The following is a 12,674-nucleotide window of genomic DNA, read 5'->3' as shown; positions in this document are numbered from 1 at the left end:
TGTAATTAATTTAAAAAAGGGTTTACTTGGATCCTGTTTTTGGGTTATTGCGTGAGTGGCATTAAGCAGTTTCAATATTACAATTTAATGTGATATTTTTTCTGTAGCACCTTTATTGTAACACATTAGAAAGATTAATTTTAAGGGTCTAAAATGTTGTATAAACATAAGTATTATATACAAATTAGAAACTGAGAAAGGAATAATTGATGTTAAGCGTGTATGAAATAAAACACACTGAAGTCACTGAGCAAAATATTTATCTACTCATTTAACCTCATAAAATCAAAGAAAACACTTTTACAGCAGTTGTAAAAGAATGACAAAAATAGTTAAAAACATCACAACTACCCGTAGTGAACCCTCGTCTCAGACGCTGTCCGCTGTGGCACCCCTCGGCTCTTCTGGGTCACGTCCAGCGCCTCTCCTGCCTCGTCTGTACGACCCACCCTTAAGTGGGGGGGTGTATCACATTAGTCCGTGTCGTGGCGTCGCCTGTGGCTTTGTGCCTCTCTGCCGGGGGCCGTCCTGAGCCGGGCCCTGGGAGACCCCCCGTCGGACGAGTCTGTGTCGTGCCGCTGCCTCTGCCCGCCGTGGGAGGGGTGCGCGCCGGCCTTTGCTCCCCCCTGTGAATGGTTGTCATGGGGTCTGGCTCCACTCTGACTATGGTATGATGGATTATGACGATGGTGGTCCTTTTTGTGCCTGAAGAGCGAAAGGAAGCAAACAATCAGTGGTCGGGTCGCAGAGCTGGACGAGTGGTGAGTGAGAGGTGTTCAAGTGGGGCTCTCGCTTCAAAAGACTAGTTTACTATATCTTTTAAGAAACTCTTATCACACGTATGAAGAGGATGGAAATGGATATCCCTCAACAATAAACTGTGGATTTTTTTCATTGCTTACTGTAAGGTGCAAGTGTTAAACAGTTCTTTTGAAACCAGATGCCCTGTCACAATAAACATACGGATGTCTTTGCTAAAGGACACAACTACAGAGAGCACATGGGTGAAGCGCAAACCTTTAAGTGCATATGACAGGTTAAATTACACTTTTCACTAAAACTTAATTACAGTTAAAATCTTACTCAAATTTTCCTAGTTTTCCCCAGTTTGATCTTTTACTTCCTGGTTGAACATGTGCAGCAGAACGAGCAACCATACTGTAAGCAAGGACCAAAGCTCCACTACATTTACTCATATTTAAACTTTAAAATGTGTTTTCCTTATGTGTGAACTGCATTTTCAATTAAATGTTGCTTATTTATGAAGTAGACAGAGGAATTCATTTTTAGAACTTTACAATGCCCAAGTTATTTCACCCAATTTTTCCTCACAAACTCCCAATTGACTGGTGTAAATGATGATATACGTGCACAGATACTATCCCACCAAAGAGACATAATTAGTCATATTACATTTTAGGTCCTTTCAAAATGTAACATCAGATACCTACTTTTTTATATTTCTGTCTAATAAAATATCAAAACAACAACTGATTTCCCTTTAGGAAGCCAAATGTCTGTAATTGGAGTTTGAGAACCTGTTATTTTTCTGACTAGACCAGGGAGAGTATGGACAAGAATATTGTATCTTAGTGCCCTCTAGTGGCGAGATCTGGACAAACCTTTTCCCATCTTCCTCTGAATCTGAGCAGGACGAGTCTCTTCTGTGTCTCTTCTTTTTCTTTTCCTTCTTTTCTTTCTTCTTTTTGTCTTTTTTGTGCTGCTTCTTCTCCTTCTTCTTCATTTTGCTTTCCTTCCTGAAAAAAAAACACAGTAATATGTGGCAACTGGCAACCGTGATTTCACTCCTGGGTCTTGTTTTACTGCCTCACCTTGATTCTTCATCGACTTGCTGCTCTTTCTCAGACGTTTTTACTGTGGACGGTTCTAACTGACCCTCTGTTTTGTGATGCTGGAGGAACAATATTACATTACATTTTACAAGTGCCATCTAAAACATTTGAGAAGTGAAGTAAACTTACAGTAAAGACGGGCAGTCCCATTTTGGCAGCTTCCTTTTCCTTTTGAGACAGCACCATCTTCCTGCCACCGCTGTGCAGACAAATAAACATGATTTATTAGATGGAAATTGGAAAAATTAGAATGAAATAGAGATGAACAGATCAAATGTTGTTGTTGGAAGCCACACCGTTGATGTATTTCTACACTATTCACTGGGTGCTGTTGATGGAGATGGACGCCAGGACAAATGAAATGGGTGTCTGGACGTACCTAGAACTGCCCAGTCCTGAGACACGATCAACGTTTCGCTCATCTCCTTCTGGCTCTTCTCGTCTATAAACTTCTGCCAGGTCCTGACAGAGGGAACAACAACATTGTCAGAAGGAAAATACAAATGCTTCAAAAATCTTTTGAGCAGCAACAACATATTGAAAGTAGAGCTGAGAAATTTGTTTGCATTACCTCTTTGGTGAGACCAGTGGGTTGTCTCTTTATATTCTTGTGTCCTCTACAAAAAAGACAGAATGATTGAATGCACTTTTTGCTGATTTGGTGTGTAAGCTTTATTCTTGTGTGACTCACAATGCTGCCATCATGGCCTCCTGTTCAGCAGCTTTCACAGCAGCCATTTCCTCTTCTTTGGATAAACGTTCACCTTTTTTGTCTTTGGAGTACCAGCTCAGATCTTTCCCTTTCTGCCATCGTCCGACAGGAGCCATCAAGGAGTTCCCTGCAAACAAACACCAGTTATTATCCACAAACATAATTCGTTTATACCTACAGGTGGCTACGGCAATATTTATTTGACTTGAATTGTTTTATCTCTCATCAAAACTACGCAACCAAAGCCGCAAGCCTTTGCTTGAAATGATAGTTCTTGATCACAGAGTATGTAGTGATCCAGTGGTGACTGGCAGGGCTAAAAATACTTCATGACTTCAGGTCGGTCAGTGGCGCTGCGCCACCGCGTAGCTCCGCTTGGCACAGGGACAGCGCTGTCCACATGAGACGTGTCCTCTCACAGGGCCGTGAGGGCAAAGACCCACGCTGTGTAAAGCCGCACACACGACCAGTCTCCTCCAAAGCCGCCAGTACGTCCACAGTGGAATGAGGGACGCTCGAGGTAAAGGTATGTGAGCGGCAGATAAGTTTAGTATCACCGCGCTTCTTTCACCGATCAGAGCCATGTGTGCGCACACGATAGGAGCATGCGCCACTTACCCAGATAATTCTCCCGGTGTTTATCGACTTTCACGTCATCCCAGTTGAACTGGTCCTGTCCCCCTCTCGACCCGCCAGCCCTCGACGAACCAAACATTTCCCGTAGATTAGCGGAGACGCAGAGTGCGGTATTACCCGTTAGTTCCCAAAGCTAACGTTAGCGGCAGTGCTCAGGCCTGCACTGGGCTCATCTCACACTCTTCACTAAAGTCTCCTGCGGCTGGTGAACGGGCCACTGCTTGATCCAACCACCCAAAAGATCACGGTAAATACTAGTTTACAGCAAATTTAGCTTCGTTTCGTTGACGCCGACGCGTTTTCTCGTTTGCTTTGCTATGCTAATGTGAAGCTAAAGTCTACCGTAGTTGCTTAAAGCGTGTTTAAGAGTTACTGATTTAGTAGTTTTCTCATTTAGCATTCGTCAAAACGTATTTTGGTGTACGCGACTTAACTATTACACACACGTATTTCCAGATCGCTAAAGTTTAAACAGCAGTTTCGGTGTGTGGTTACGCGTAATTACGGCGCCCATGCGCTTGTTATTGTTTTGTCGCGGAGTGATGACGTAGGCTGTATAAAGCGCTGCCCTGATGGCTCTCACCGCGCTCACTGCAAAAGTAAAGCTCGCTGGAGGCACAAAATCCCCTGAACACGGCTCCCACAACTCGGATTAACGCACACTCGGATGTACATGAGATATTTCTCCAGGTTATTTTCAGGTAAGCGCTTGAAAGTGTTCTTTTCCTAACGCGTCTTCTGCAACAAGGATCACCATGATGCCATTCGTCTGCCAATGCCTTCCATTATCTGTGGAATGCAGCCTGGTTCGTTTATTTGAGAACATTTGAGCAAAGTACCATAATACACATAATAACACCTCACATGTGCTTTGATGTTTATTGCCTTTTTAGTATCAAAGTGCAGAGCAGTTGTGATAAAGTGGCTCTGTATAATGTCTCTTCCAGTTTTTCAGTCTAAACATCTACTACTCCCGGAAGATAATCAAACGTACAAAACATAATTATATGTATGTTGCTCTCTTACAACATATGATAACATATGATGCATAAAGGCACATTTGACCATTTGTTGGCCACTGATTCTTAATTGAGTAATGGATGGTGCATGACTGATCACATGCTGAATGAGCAGAACAGTGCCAGATAATAGTAAACGTGTGGTGTTGATGATCTCACATGCTTGTCATTTACTGTCTCATGCCCTTAATGTCAAGTTTGTTGCCGTGCAGAGTTTTAGTCCATTTCTTCAGTCACTTTGGTGTAATAGTGGTGTGTAACAGTAAACAGAACTGGTGCAGCAGGACAGGAAGGACACGCTGCTTTGTCCTGCTCTTTTGTTATTAATGAAGTAAAGTGCAGATTCAGCTGGACAGAAAACTCAGCAAATTGACCAAAGTAAAAGCAGCTTCCTCCTTAACTTCTTGAATAACCAACCATCAATTGTAATTATTAACGTTTGAAAATGACGCACGTTTGAGTTAAAAAATAAAATTAAAAATTTGGAACGTAACTAGACCTTAAAATGATTAAAATGACTTCTGCTGTTTCTTCATATCTGTTATTTGCATACAAACAGCCTTCTAGTTAAGAAGCATGTGATGAAATGCATAAAGTTCTTGTATTATATATTTTTTGATATTGCTTAAATATGTATTTGTTTTTGTTCTCATTTTTTGTTCCATTTAATGCATTTGTTCCTGTTAATGCTCCTGACCTGAAATGTATAATTTGTAGTTAAAACAGAATTTTGATAGAAAAAAAATTAAACAAAAGATAAGAATCTTGTTAAGATTTAACAGATTAGCGAATTAGTGCAAATACATGCATATGATGATTGTCAAAGGGCCTAATTACAAATAAAATGGTGTGATTTCGGAGGAAGGCTGCAACAAGCTCAAAGATCAATCGCAACTAATTGATTATTGAAATTATTGTCAACAGTGAGTTGAAAAAGAGGTTTTGTGACTCAGTTTGAGCTGTAATAACAAAATATTTAAAATAAAAACATTATCTGGAAATATTATTTGATCAGAATGTCGTAAAGCGGCATCACTTAAGATTCATCTCTCTTCACCGGCCTTTAGCAATCTACTAGTCTAATAATTGATTAATTGAAAGAACACTCACTAGACTAATTAATCAGCAAAATAATTGTTAGTTGCAGCCCTTGACTCTGAAAAACTGTAGTACTGGCATTATTAACTGTGACATCACTCAATCAAAATGTCAAAGTATTAAAAAAAAAAAATCAGATTTTCCTTGATTATAATTTACTTATTTTATTCATAAATATCTTGAAGCCTTCAGTCACCAGTGAAAGTATACTTCGAAATATTGAATGAAACAAACAGGTCAATGGGAAAACCATGTAAGTTTGTATTCAAAACTACATTTTGAATCACTGTAAATTGTCTTTTTGATCAGAACCCTTACGAAAAAATGGGCTTGAATTCCTCATTCAAGCCCTCAAGAGCCAGTGTCTGCAGGGGGTGAATCCAGACAGAACTTTGGAACACAAGTGATGATCTAGACCGTGTGTGTGTGTGTGTGTGTGTGTGTGTGTGTGTGTGTGTGTGTGTGTGTGTGTGTGTGTGTGTGTGTGTGTGTGTGTGTGTGTGTGTGTGTGTGTGTGTGTGTGTGTGTGTGTGTGTGTGTGTGTGTGTGTGTGTGTGTGTGTGTGTGTGTCAGTCAGGAGGTGTATGCCTTTAATTAGCCCGGCGTGTTGAAGTGATACGTGTCAGATGCACCTGCAGAGGCCGAGTCTTTCACACAGAGAAGGCTGAAGTCGTCGTGTTGTTTCTGTAAATGGATTAGCCCGACTGGAACGTTAGGACAGCCGTAATGTTAATGTGGAGCAGTGCCATTTCAGACGAGTTACGGAGCTGTCTGAGAACCACTCGGCGTGTAAGTAGAAGTAGCTCCGCATCCATTCGCTAGTTTTCACAAAACATAGTCCGCATGGAATGATCCTTTTCTTGAATAGCACACGCACGGCTTCGATTCATTGCAACTAATCGATTGTTAAATCAAATCAATTTATTTTTGTAAGGCCCAAAATCACAACAACAGTTGCCTCTGAGGGCCACAGGGAGAAATGAATCAACAATGTCTGTGGTGGCGAGTGAGTCAGACAATGTCTGTGGTGGCGAGGGACGATGTCCCAGGGTCCTCTGTCCTTAGACTCTCCTTCTCGGCCAGGAAAAACTACAAAAAAAAACCTGTTAAAGTATCCCTCATCTAATTTTTACGGTAATCAAAATGCACTCAAGCGACATCACTTCAGCCTAATCTCGGTCTAGCTTGATCTAAATTCTAATCAGTTTGTCAAAGAATGTATTTCCCAGATTTATTTGCTGCACTGATGGCACCAAACATTTTTAGATTCAAGTTGTCAAGTCTTTTATCGTTCCACCAAAAAATATCAACAGCAATACAAATGTACTTTGCTGTTTCATGTTAAAAATAACTAGTTAAATGTACCGTACTATTACTAGTAACGTTTGAAAATGTTTCTATCTCTTAGTCTGTTATCTGCCTAAACAATACATTTTTTACATTCTGAATATGGAATAAATAAGTACTTTCCATCTGAATAAATATTTAATCCTTTCCATGGTCTGCTGCCGCTTGAATAACCAGTGGTTCCTGTTTGTACTGACAAAACAAGTGACATCATTTATTTCCCTTTTAATCACTACGGAAATCCCCAGGAGCAATAAGTAAAGTAAGAAAAGTAAAAGCAGAACCAAAGCAGGACCTCACTAGATGAAAGATTTCAGATGTAGAACATAGTGTGAAGTCAGTAAGTAATAGTTAATTTTGTATTATAGTATAAAGATACAAGATAATTGTCATTTTGTCACCAGATTGTTCTCTTCTATTCTAGGCCACTTAAGACAAAACCTGAATCAGTAGTTTCTATTTAATTCCAGTTTGTTTTAAAAAGTCTTAAATATAAATAAAAGCCAAATGCTAAAATAGCTTTCCATATTAATTTCCTGAACATAGAGTAGTGGTGGATCAAGTACATAATTTGAGTATTTTTGTCTCCTGTATCTGTACTTTTACTTAAGTAAAAGTATCACACATAATAATAATAATAATACAAATATTGAAATACCTATAGAAATGTACTTTTATGGCTATATATTCTCATTTGCTCAAAGCCGGGACTTGAAAAAACCTTCAGGGAAAATATCGTCATAAACATGCGTAAAAACATCAGGAATAATACTTTAAACTCTGGAAAGTACAGAGACCTGCTCTCCAATGCGGTAAAAGTAAAAAGTATTGACGATTTGAAATGTTTTGAATCTCTATATTATTGAATTATTCAATATTGTATTCAGTATTGACAATATATCTGACGCTCAGTTATGTGTGTGGGTGTGGTTGTGTGTGTGTATTGCCTCTCCCATGCATTCTCCAAAAGCGTCCCGCCCGTCTCATTCCCTCCTACCATCTGTGCACTTTGAGCTGTAACAAAAATGACAGAAACAAGACTAAAGAAATCTACTCCTCGAGGTAAAATCATTTTCACTTTCTCCTGCAGGTGAAGCTAATGAACTCCAGGCTGGTGTCGTTTTTGTGTTGTTTTTTTCCACTGCAATCACCACAAGCTCAAGTGGGGCTCTCCAATTAGACCACTATTGTCTCTGGTTTAGCTCCATGGTTACGTCACAGCTTTCTTTCCTCGCCACGTAGTGAGAAGTGTCGAGGGTGCGGTGTTTTCGCTGACTTGTGCTCTCTGTGTGACTCATGAACACAACACGAGCAGGTCTGAGCACCCTCACCTCACACTCACACTTCCTGCTCTGTTTGTGTGTGCGTCGTGTAGCGATGGCTGGACCCCGGCCCGTGGTGCTGAGCGGCCCGTCCGGAGCAGGGAAGAGCACTCTGCTGAAGAAGCTGATGAAGGAGTATGACAGCGTGTTTGGGTTCAGCGTGTCCCGTGAGTGAGCGCGCCGAGCGATGCTGTGGGAAACCAGCCGCAGTGAAAGTAAACGTGTGGTGGATTGTGTTGCAGATACGACCAGGAAACCGAGGCCGGGAGAAGTCAACGGCAAAGGTAACGCTCCGGCTTTGATTCAAGTAACTTAGCAACAGTGTGTGACTTTCTGGAGATGGAAATCCCCTGCATGAGTCCATGGAAAAGGTCAAAAGCATACTTCAGAACACACCGTGCAGATTGTGTTTTATGCCACACTGTGGAATATTTTAGTCAAAGGAACTATATTTCCATGGAAACGAAGAGGAGGAAGTTTTTCCAGGCCAAGTACGAGTCAGGTATTTGGAGATGCAGGAAGAACACATGTTTTTAATAAATGTTTAGAGCAAAAGAACCATCCAAAATGACAAAAACACGCTTTTGTTTTACTCTATTTTGGCCTAAAAGTTATATACTGTGCTTTTTCATCTGAGGACATGAATGGTGATGTCCATAAAAAATTCACCTTTTCAGTACACTTTGAATTTAGACTGTAAATTTAAAGTTTAGCTCATTTAAACTACTGAATTTGAAGGCTTGAAACGATGTTAAAGTGCATAGTTATGTGTTAAGGCTCGGACTGCTCATTTCACTAAAACATAGTGAACATAATTATATTTCACTAATAATTGTACATATTTTTACCCAGTTTGTAATTTCCTGGTTGGACATGTGACATAATTAGGTAGAGGTAGTTCCACAACAGTTACCTAGCAACCCATACTGTAAACAAGGCCCAAAATTCTATATACATCTCAATCAATATCATTTGACAAATAATAAAACCAGATAACACCTTTTGTATTTATTTAAATGATTGTAAGTTTGGGGGGGGAAATTTTTACTTTACTCCTTTTTGTTCTTTTTTTTTTTTTTTTTGCTTGACTGATTTAAAATTATGATAAATATTCACCAATATTCAAGTAATTATTCGAAAAACATATGCACATAAATGTTGGGAAAACACATTCAGCGACTGAAAACATGTTTTTTCAGAGATTAAAAATCAAGGGGTAGAAATTAAAAATATGATGGAAAAAAAATGATCTTCCATAGTTAAAATGTTTGTAAATGTATTAGTCGAGCTTTAAGTAACAGACAATAGAGAATAGACTGTAAATGAACCCACAGAATGCTGGTATTTTCTAGTATTTTTTAGCACCTTTTTATTATAAACAATTTGCTGAATATTAGAACTAAAACATAAGGATCATTAAAGAGCAAGTATAGCAGCCAAAAACAACCCAAACCGCGCTGATCCCATCGACGTCCTCGTGTTTCTTCTTCTCCTGTTCGCAGACTATCACTACGTCACTCGGGAGGCGATGCAGGCCGCGATCGACGGGGACGAATTCATCGAGAACGCCGAGTTCTCCGGGAACCTGTACGGCACGAGCAAAGCGGCGGTGCAGGACGTCCAGGCCAAGAACCTCATCTGCATCCTGGACATCGACATGCAGGGCGTCCGCAACATCAAGCGCACCGACCTCAACCCCATCTACATCTCCATCCAGCCGCCCTCCATGGACGTGCTGGTACCACCACTGCACCGCCGCATCCACCCGTATTCACACTCACTCAGCACTCACTCGATGGAGAGTATCCGAGAATGCAGTGTTGACAGCCCTTTAAACCAAAGCCCAAAAACTGAATTCTGTTTCAAATCAGAGAAGCAAGTCTCAAAAATATGCTTTAACCATTTTAGGCCTTCAGTAAAACATCTAACTCATGCTTTAGTTAGCTCTGATACTCAAGAGACGCTCAGTAACACTTTATTTTAGTGTACACCTATCACCATCAACTGCTCATTTGCATACAGTTAATTTGATGGTAATTGGTATTTATTTAGCTAAACATTTAACACACTGAGCTCGAGACTTCTAATTCCAGGGTGACGTGGGGCAAAGGGACAAATGTAGCACACAGCGTGTCAATATTACTTTCTTATTCAGCTGCTACTTAGACATTTACTAACACTTTATTTCCTATTAATAAATGTATTACTGCTTATTGATATGATGTTAACAAGTGAAACTACATTTCCCCTCGCACTCTAATAACACTCATTATTACTGCTTATGAATTAGTTTAGTAATAGGAAAGTGTTAGTAAATGTCTAATTAGCAGCAGAATAAATGATAATTGACTCTGAATTAACCACTTTTATGTATGCAAATTAGCAGCTCGTTAGATGTTTGTAAATGTGCTCTAATATAAAGTGTGACACGTATTGTATTAGTGTGACCATTGTCTGATGGTAAAGGGCAAATGTCCTCAGTGAAACATTACACACTATACACACACTACACACACACTATACCCACACTACACACACACTACACACTATACACACACTATACCCACACTACACACACACTACACACTATACACACACTACACACACACTATACCCACACTACACAAACACTACACACTATACACACACTATACACACACTATACCCACACTACACACACACTACACACTATACACACACTACACACACACTATACCCACACTACACACACACTACACACACTACACACACACTATACCCACACTACACACACACTACACACACACTATACACACACTATACACACACTACACACACACTACACACACTACACACACACTATACACACACTACACACACTATACACATACTATACACATACTATACACACACACAGGTGAAGTGACATTATCGTCTTGTGTTTCAGGAAAAGCGTTTGAGAGACAGAAACACGGAGTGTGAGGAGAGTCTCCAGAAGCGTTTGAACATCGCTAAAGTGGATATGGAGTTAAGTAAGTCTGAGAAAAAGAAAAAGAAACAAACTCGATCCATTTCTCCTCAAACGGTGTGTGTTCTCCAGGTAAAGAACCCGGCATGTTCGACGTGGTCATCATCAACGATCACCTGGATGTGGCCTACGTGCAGTTAAAGGAAACTCTTCTTCAGGTGAAATGAAAACACGGCTTTTTATGGAACTGTATTTTTAAGATTTACAATTATTTATGAGCAATCCTTTTCTGCAGTCTAATTAGAAGCAGTAAATTAGTCTGAGAACAGTTTCCTCACACTTAAATATGACATGATTAATTATATACCGGTAATATAAATGATCTTTTCCTCAGTCCTTTCATTTGCAAGTTATTTATGTGGTTTCCAGGATATAACTCTTAAACATTCAATTTGAGTGACTCTTTTTATAAGATTACTAAAGCTATGTAATGTTTTATCAATTGTGAAATGATTAAAGTATGATTAAAATGATGTGTATTGTGCGGTTTGTCTTTCAGGAAATCAACAGTGTGAAGAAGATCTCGGCGTCGTCGTAGGAGACGGCCTCGTACGCTCGGCTCAAACATTCCCCATCGCTCCAGAGGAAACTTACTTTAACGTGCTCTTTCTAAATCTCTTTGACATAACTATCCACACAAGCTCTCCAGTGCTGCTGAAAGAATAAGGAAATGTTACTCCACAGATGTTTACGCTTTATGATCTGGGCGGAGTTTCCTGTTCAGCCATGATTCTGTTGACGTGATTGGATGAAATGCTGGGGGAGATTACAAATGTTCAGTGGCTAAATCTGTTTTATTATTTACACCGTGACTAAATTGTTATTCAAAAATGCCACATAAACTGGACTCTACGTTTCCATGTTAAGTGTCGTACAGTTTGCTACTTCTTAAGTGTCAATACAGTTGCAAAACATTTACTTGAGTAAAAGTATCACATGTATAAATCTACTTCAGTATTCTTGAAGTACATGTAGTGATGAGAAAATGAGTAGAGGTTTGGGTATCGTAAGCAACTGAACCCATTTCCTAATCTTTAGTCACGATGTCACCATAAAACTATAAAAGTGTATTGTCCTCAGTCCAGGTAAATGTGACTGAAGTGTTCTGCCTCTAAGTACTCTAAGTATTAGTACTTTGTTACGTTCCGCCACAGTTTCTCTCTAAAAGCATCTTTACCATTTGAAGTTTGTAATCTCCCATCTTTGAGCTCTGGACATTTTATAAGAAGAATAATTCTGAGACGGCTCTAGCTCCGGCCTTTGTCCAAAGGTGTGGAGTATATTAGTGCTACTGCTGCTACTGTTGTGTCTGTGGATCAAATCCTGTGTCAAATGTCGCTTTAGCTAAAGCTTTATTTCTTGTGTTAACTTTTGTATTTAAATGCTAAAATAACATTATTGGACATCAGAGTTTTTTACTGCTACAATTCTGCATGTATCAAAACTTTTACTTGAAAATATTTTATGACCCTTTTTTAACTTATTAATTATGAGACATCTTTTTCCTGAAACACTCATTCCACAGAACTGTGTTTGTTCGGGTCGATGTGGAAAAAGATCTTCTTAAATAACTCCAAATGTTTTGTGTTTGACTCCTCTTGATCATAAACCAAACTGTCAGTTCAAATAAATGTTACATCCGGGTATGTGACTGTTCTGTTGTAAAAATCACACCAACAT

General features: G+C 39.6%; 2 protein-coding genes across 6 annotated transcripts; one reads left to right on the top strand and one right to left on the bottom strand.

Annotated features, from left to right (window-relative positions):
* Positions 1–243: 243 nt before the first annotated feature.
* Positions 244–3,382, bottom strand: cunh1orf35 (chromosome unknown C1orf35 homolog). Its single transcript, XM_072441738.1, has 8 exons — positions 3,184–3,382; positions 2,545–2,692; positions 2,425–2,470; positions 2,233–2,315; positions 1,983–2,052; positions 1,833–1,912; positions 1,623–1,757; positions 244–705 (listed from the first exon to the last, which is right to left on the bottom strand). The coding sequence occupies exons 1-8, from the start codon at positions 3,278–3,280 to the stop codon at positions 474–476; spliced, it is 891 nt and encodes a 296-aa protein (XP_072297839.1). The 5' UTR covers positions 3,281–3,382; the 3' UTR covers positions 244–473.
* Positions 2,939–12,639, top strand: guk1a (guanylate kinase 1a). 5 transcript variants are annotated; one of them, XM_072441742.1, is made up of 7 exons: positions 2,939–3,091; positions 8,041–8,154; positions 8,230–8,271; positions 9,490–9,725; positions 10,914–10,998; positions 11,067–11,152; positions 11,494–12,639. In XM_072441742.1, exons 1-7 carry the CDS (start codon positions 3,070–3,072, stop codon positions 11,530–11,532), a joined length of 624 nt encoding a protein of 207 aa, XP_072297843.1. In that variant the 5' UTR covers positions 2,939–3,069; the 3' UTR covers positions 11,533–12,639. The 5 variants fall into 5 exon arrangements, with proteins under 5 accessions (XP_072297843.1, XP_072297844.1, XP_072297842.1 ...); XM_072441743.1 differs by lacking the exon at positions 2,939–3,091 and adding an exon at positions 3,365–3,448; XM_072441741.1 differs by lacking the exon at positions 2,939–3,091 and adding an exon at positions 3,758–3,902.
* The last annotated feature ends 35 nt before the right edge of the window (positions 12,640–12,674 follow it).

This window comes from Eucyclogobius newberryi, unplaced genomic scaffold (genome assembly GCF_026437365.1).
Source record: "Eucyclogobius newberryi isolate DKJ021-1_F unplaced genomic scaffold, fEucNew1.0.hap1 SCAF_12, whole genome shotgun sequence".
In the NCBI taxonomy this organism is placed as follows: Eukaryota; Metazoa; Chordata; class Actinopteri; order Gobiiformes; family Gobiidae; genus Eucyclogobius; species Eucyclogobius newberryi.
Note: the sequence above shows the minus strand (reverse complement) of the source record. Positions and strands in the feature narration are given on the sequence as shown.

Excerpts from the sequence above, each read along its gene's own strand:
- guk1a (XM_072441741.1), top strand. The coding sequence starts at position 3,869 with ATGTACATGAGATATTTCTCCAGGTTATTTTCAG. Across the intron at positions 3,903-8,040 it reads TTTCTCCAGGTTATTTTCAG|CGATGGCTGGACCCCGGCCC; the intron begins GTAAGCGCTTGA and ends TGCGTCGTGTAG. Across the intron at positions 8,272-9,489 it reads GGGAGAAGTCAACGGCAAAG|ACTATCACTACGTCACTCGG; the intron begins GTAACGCTCCGG and ends TCCTGTTCGCAG.
- cunh1orf35 (XM_072441738.1), bottom strand. The coding sequence starts at position 3,280 with ATGTTTGGTTCGTCGAGGGCTGGCGGGTCGAGAGGGGGACAGGACCAG. Across the intron at positions 2,471-2,544 it reads GAGGCCATGATGGCAGCATT|AGGACACAAGAATATAAAGA; the intron begins GTGAGTCACACA and ends TCTTTTTTGTAG. Across the intron at positions 2,316-2,424 it reads CCACTGGTCTCACCAAAGAG|GACCTGGCAGAAGTTTATAG; the intron begins GTAATGCAAACA and ends TCCCTCTGTCAG.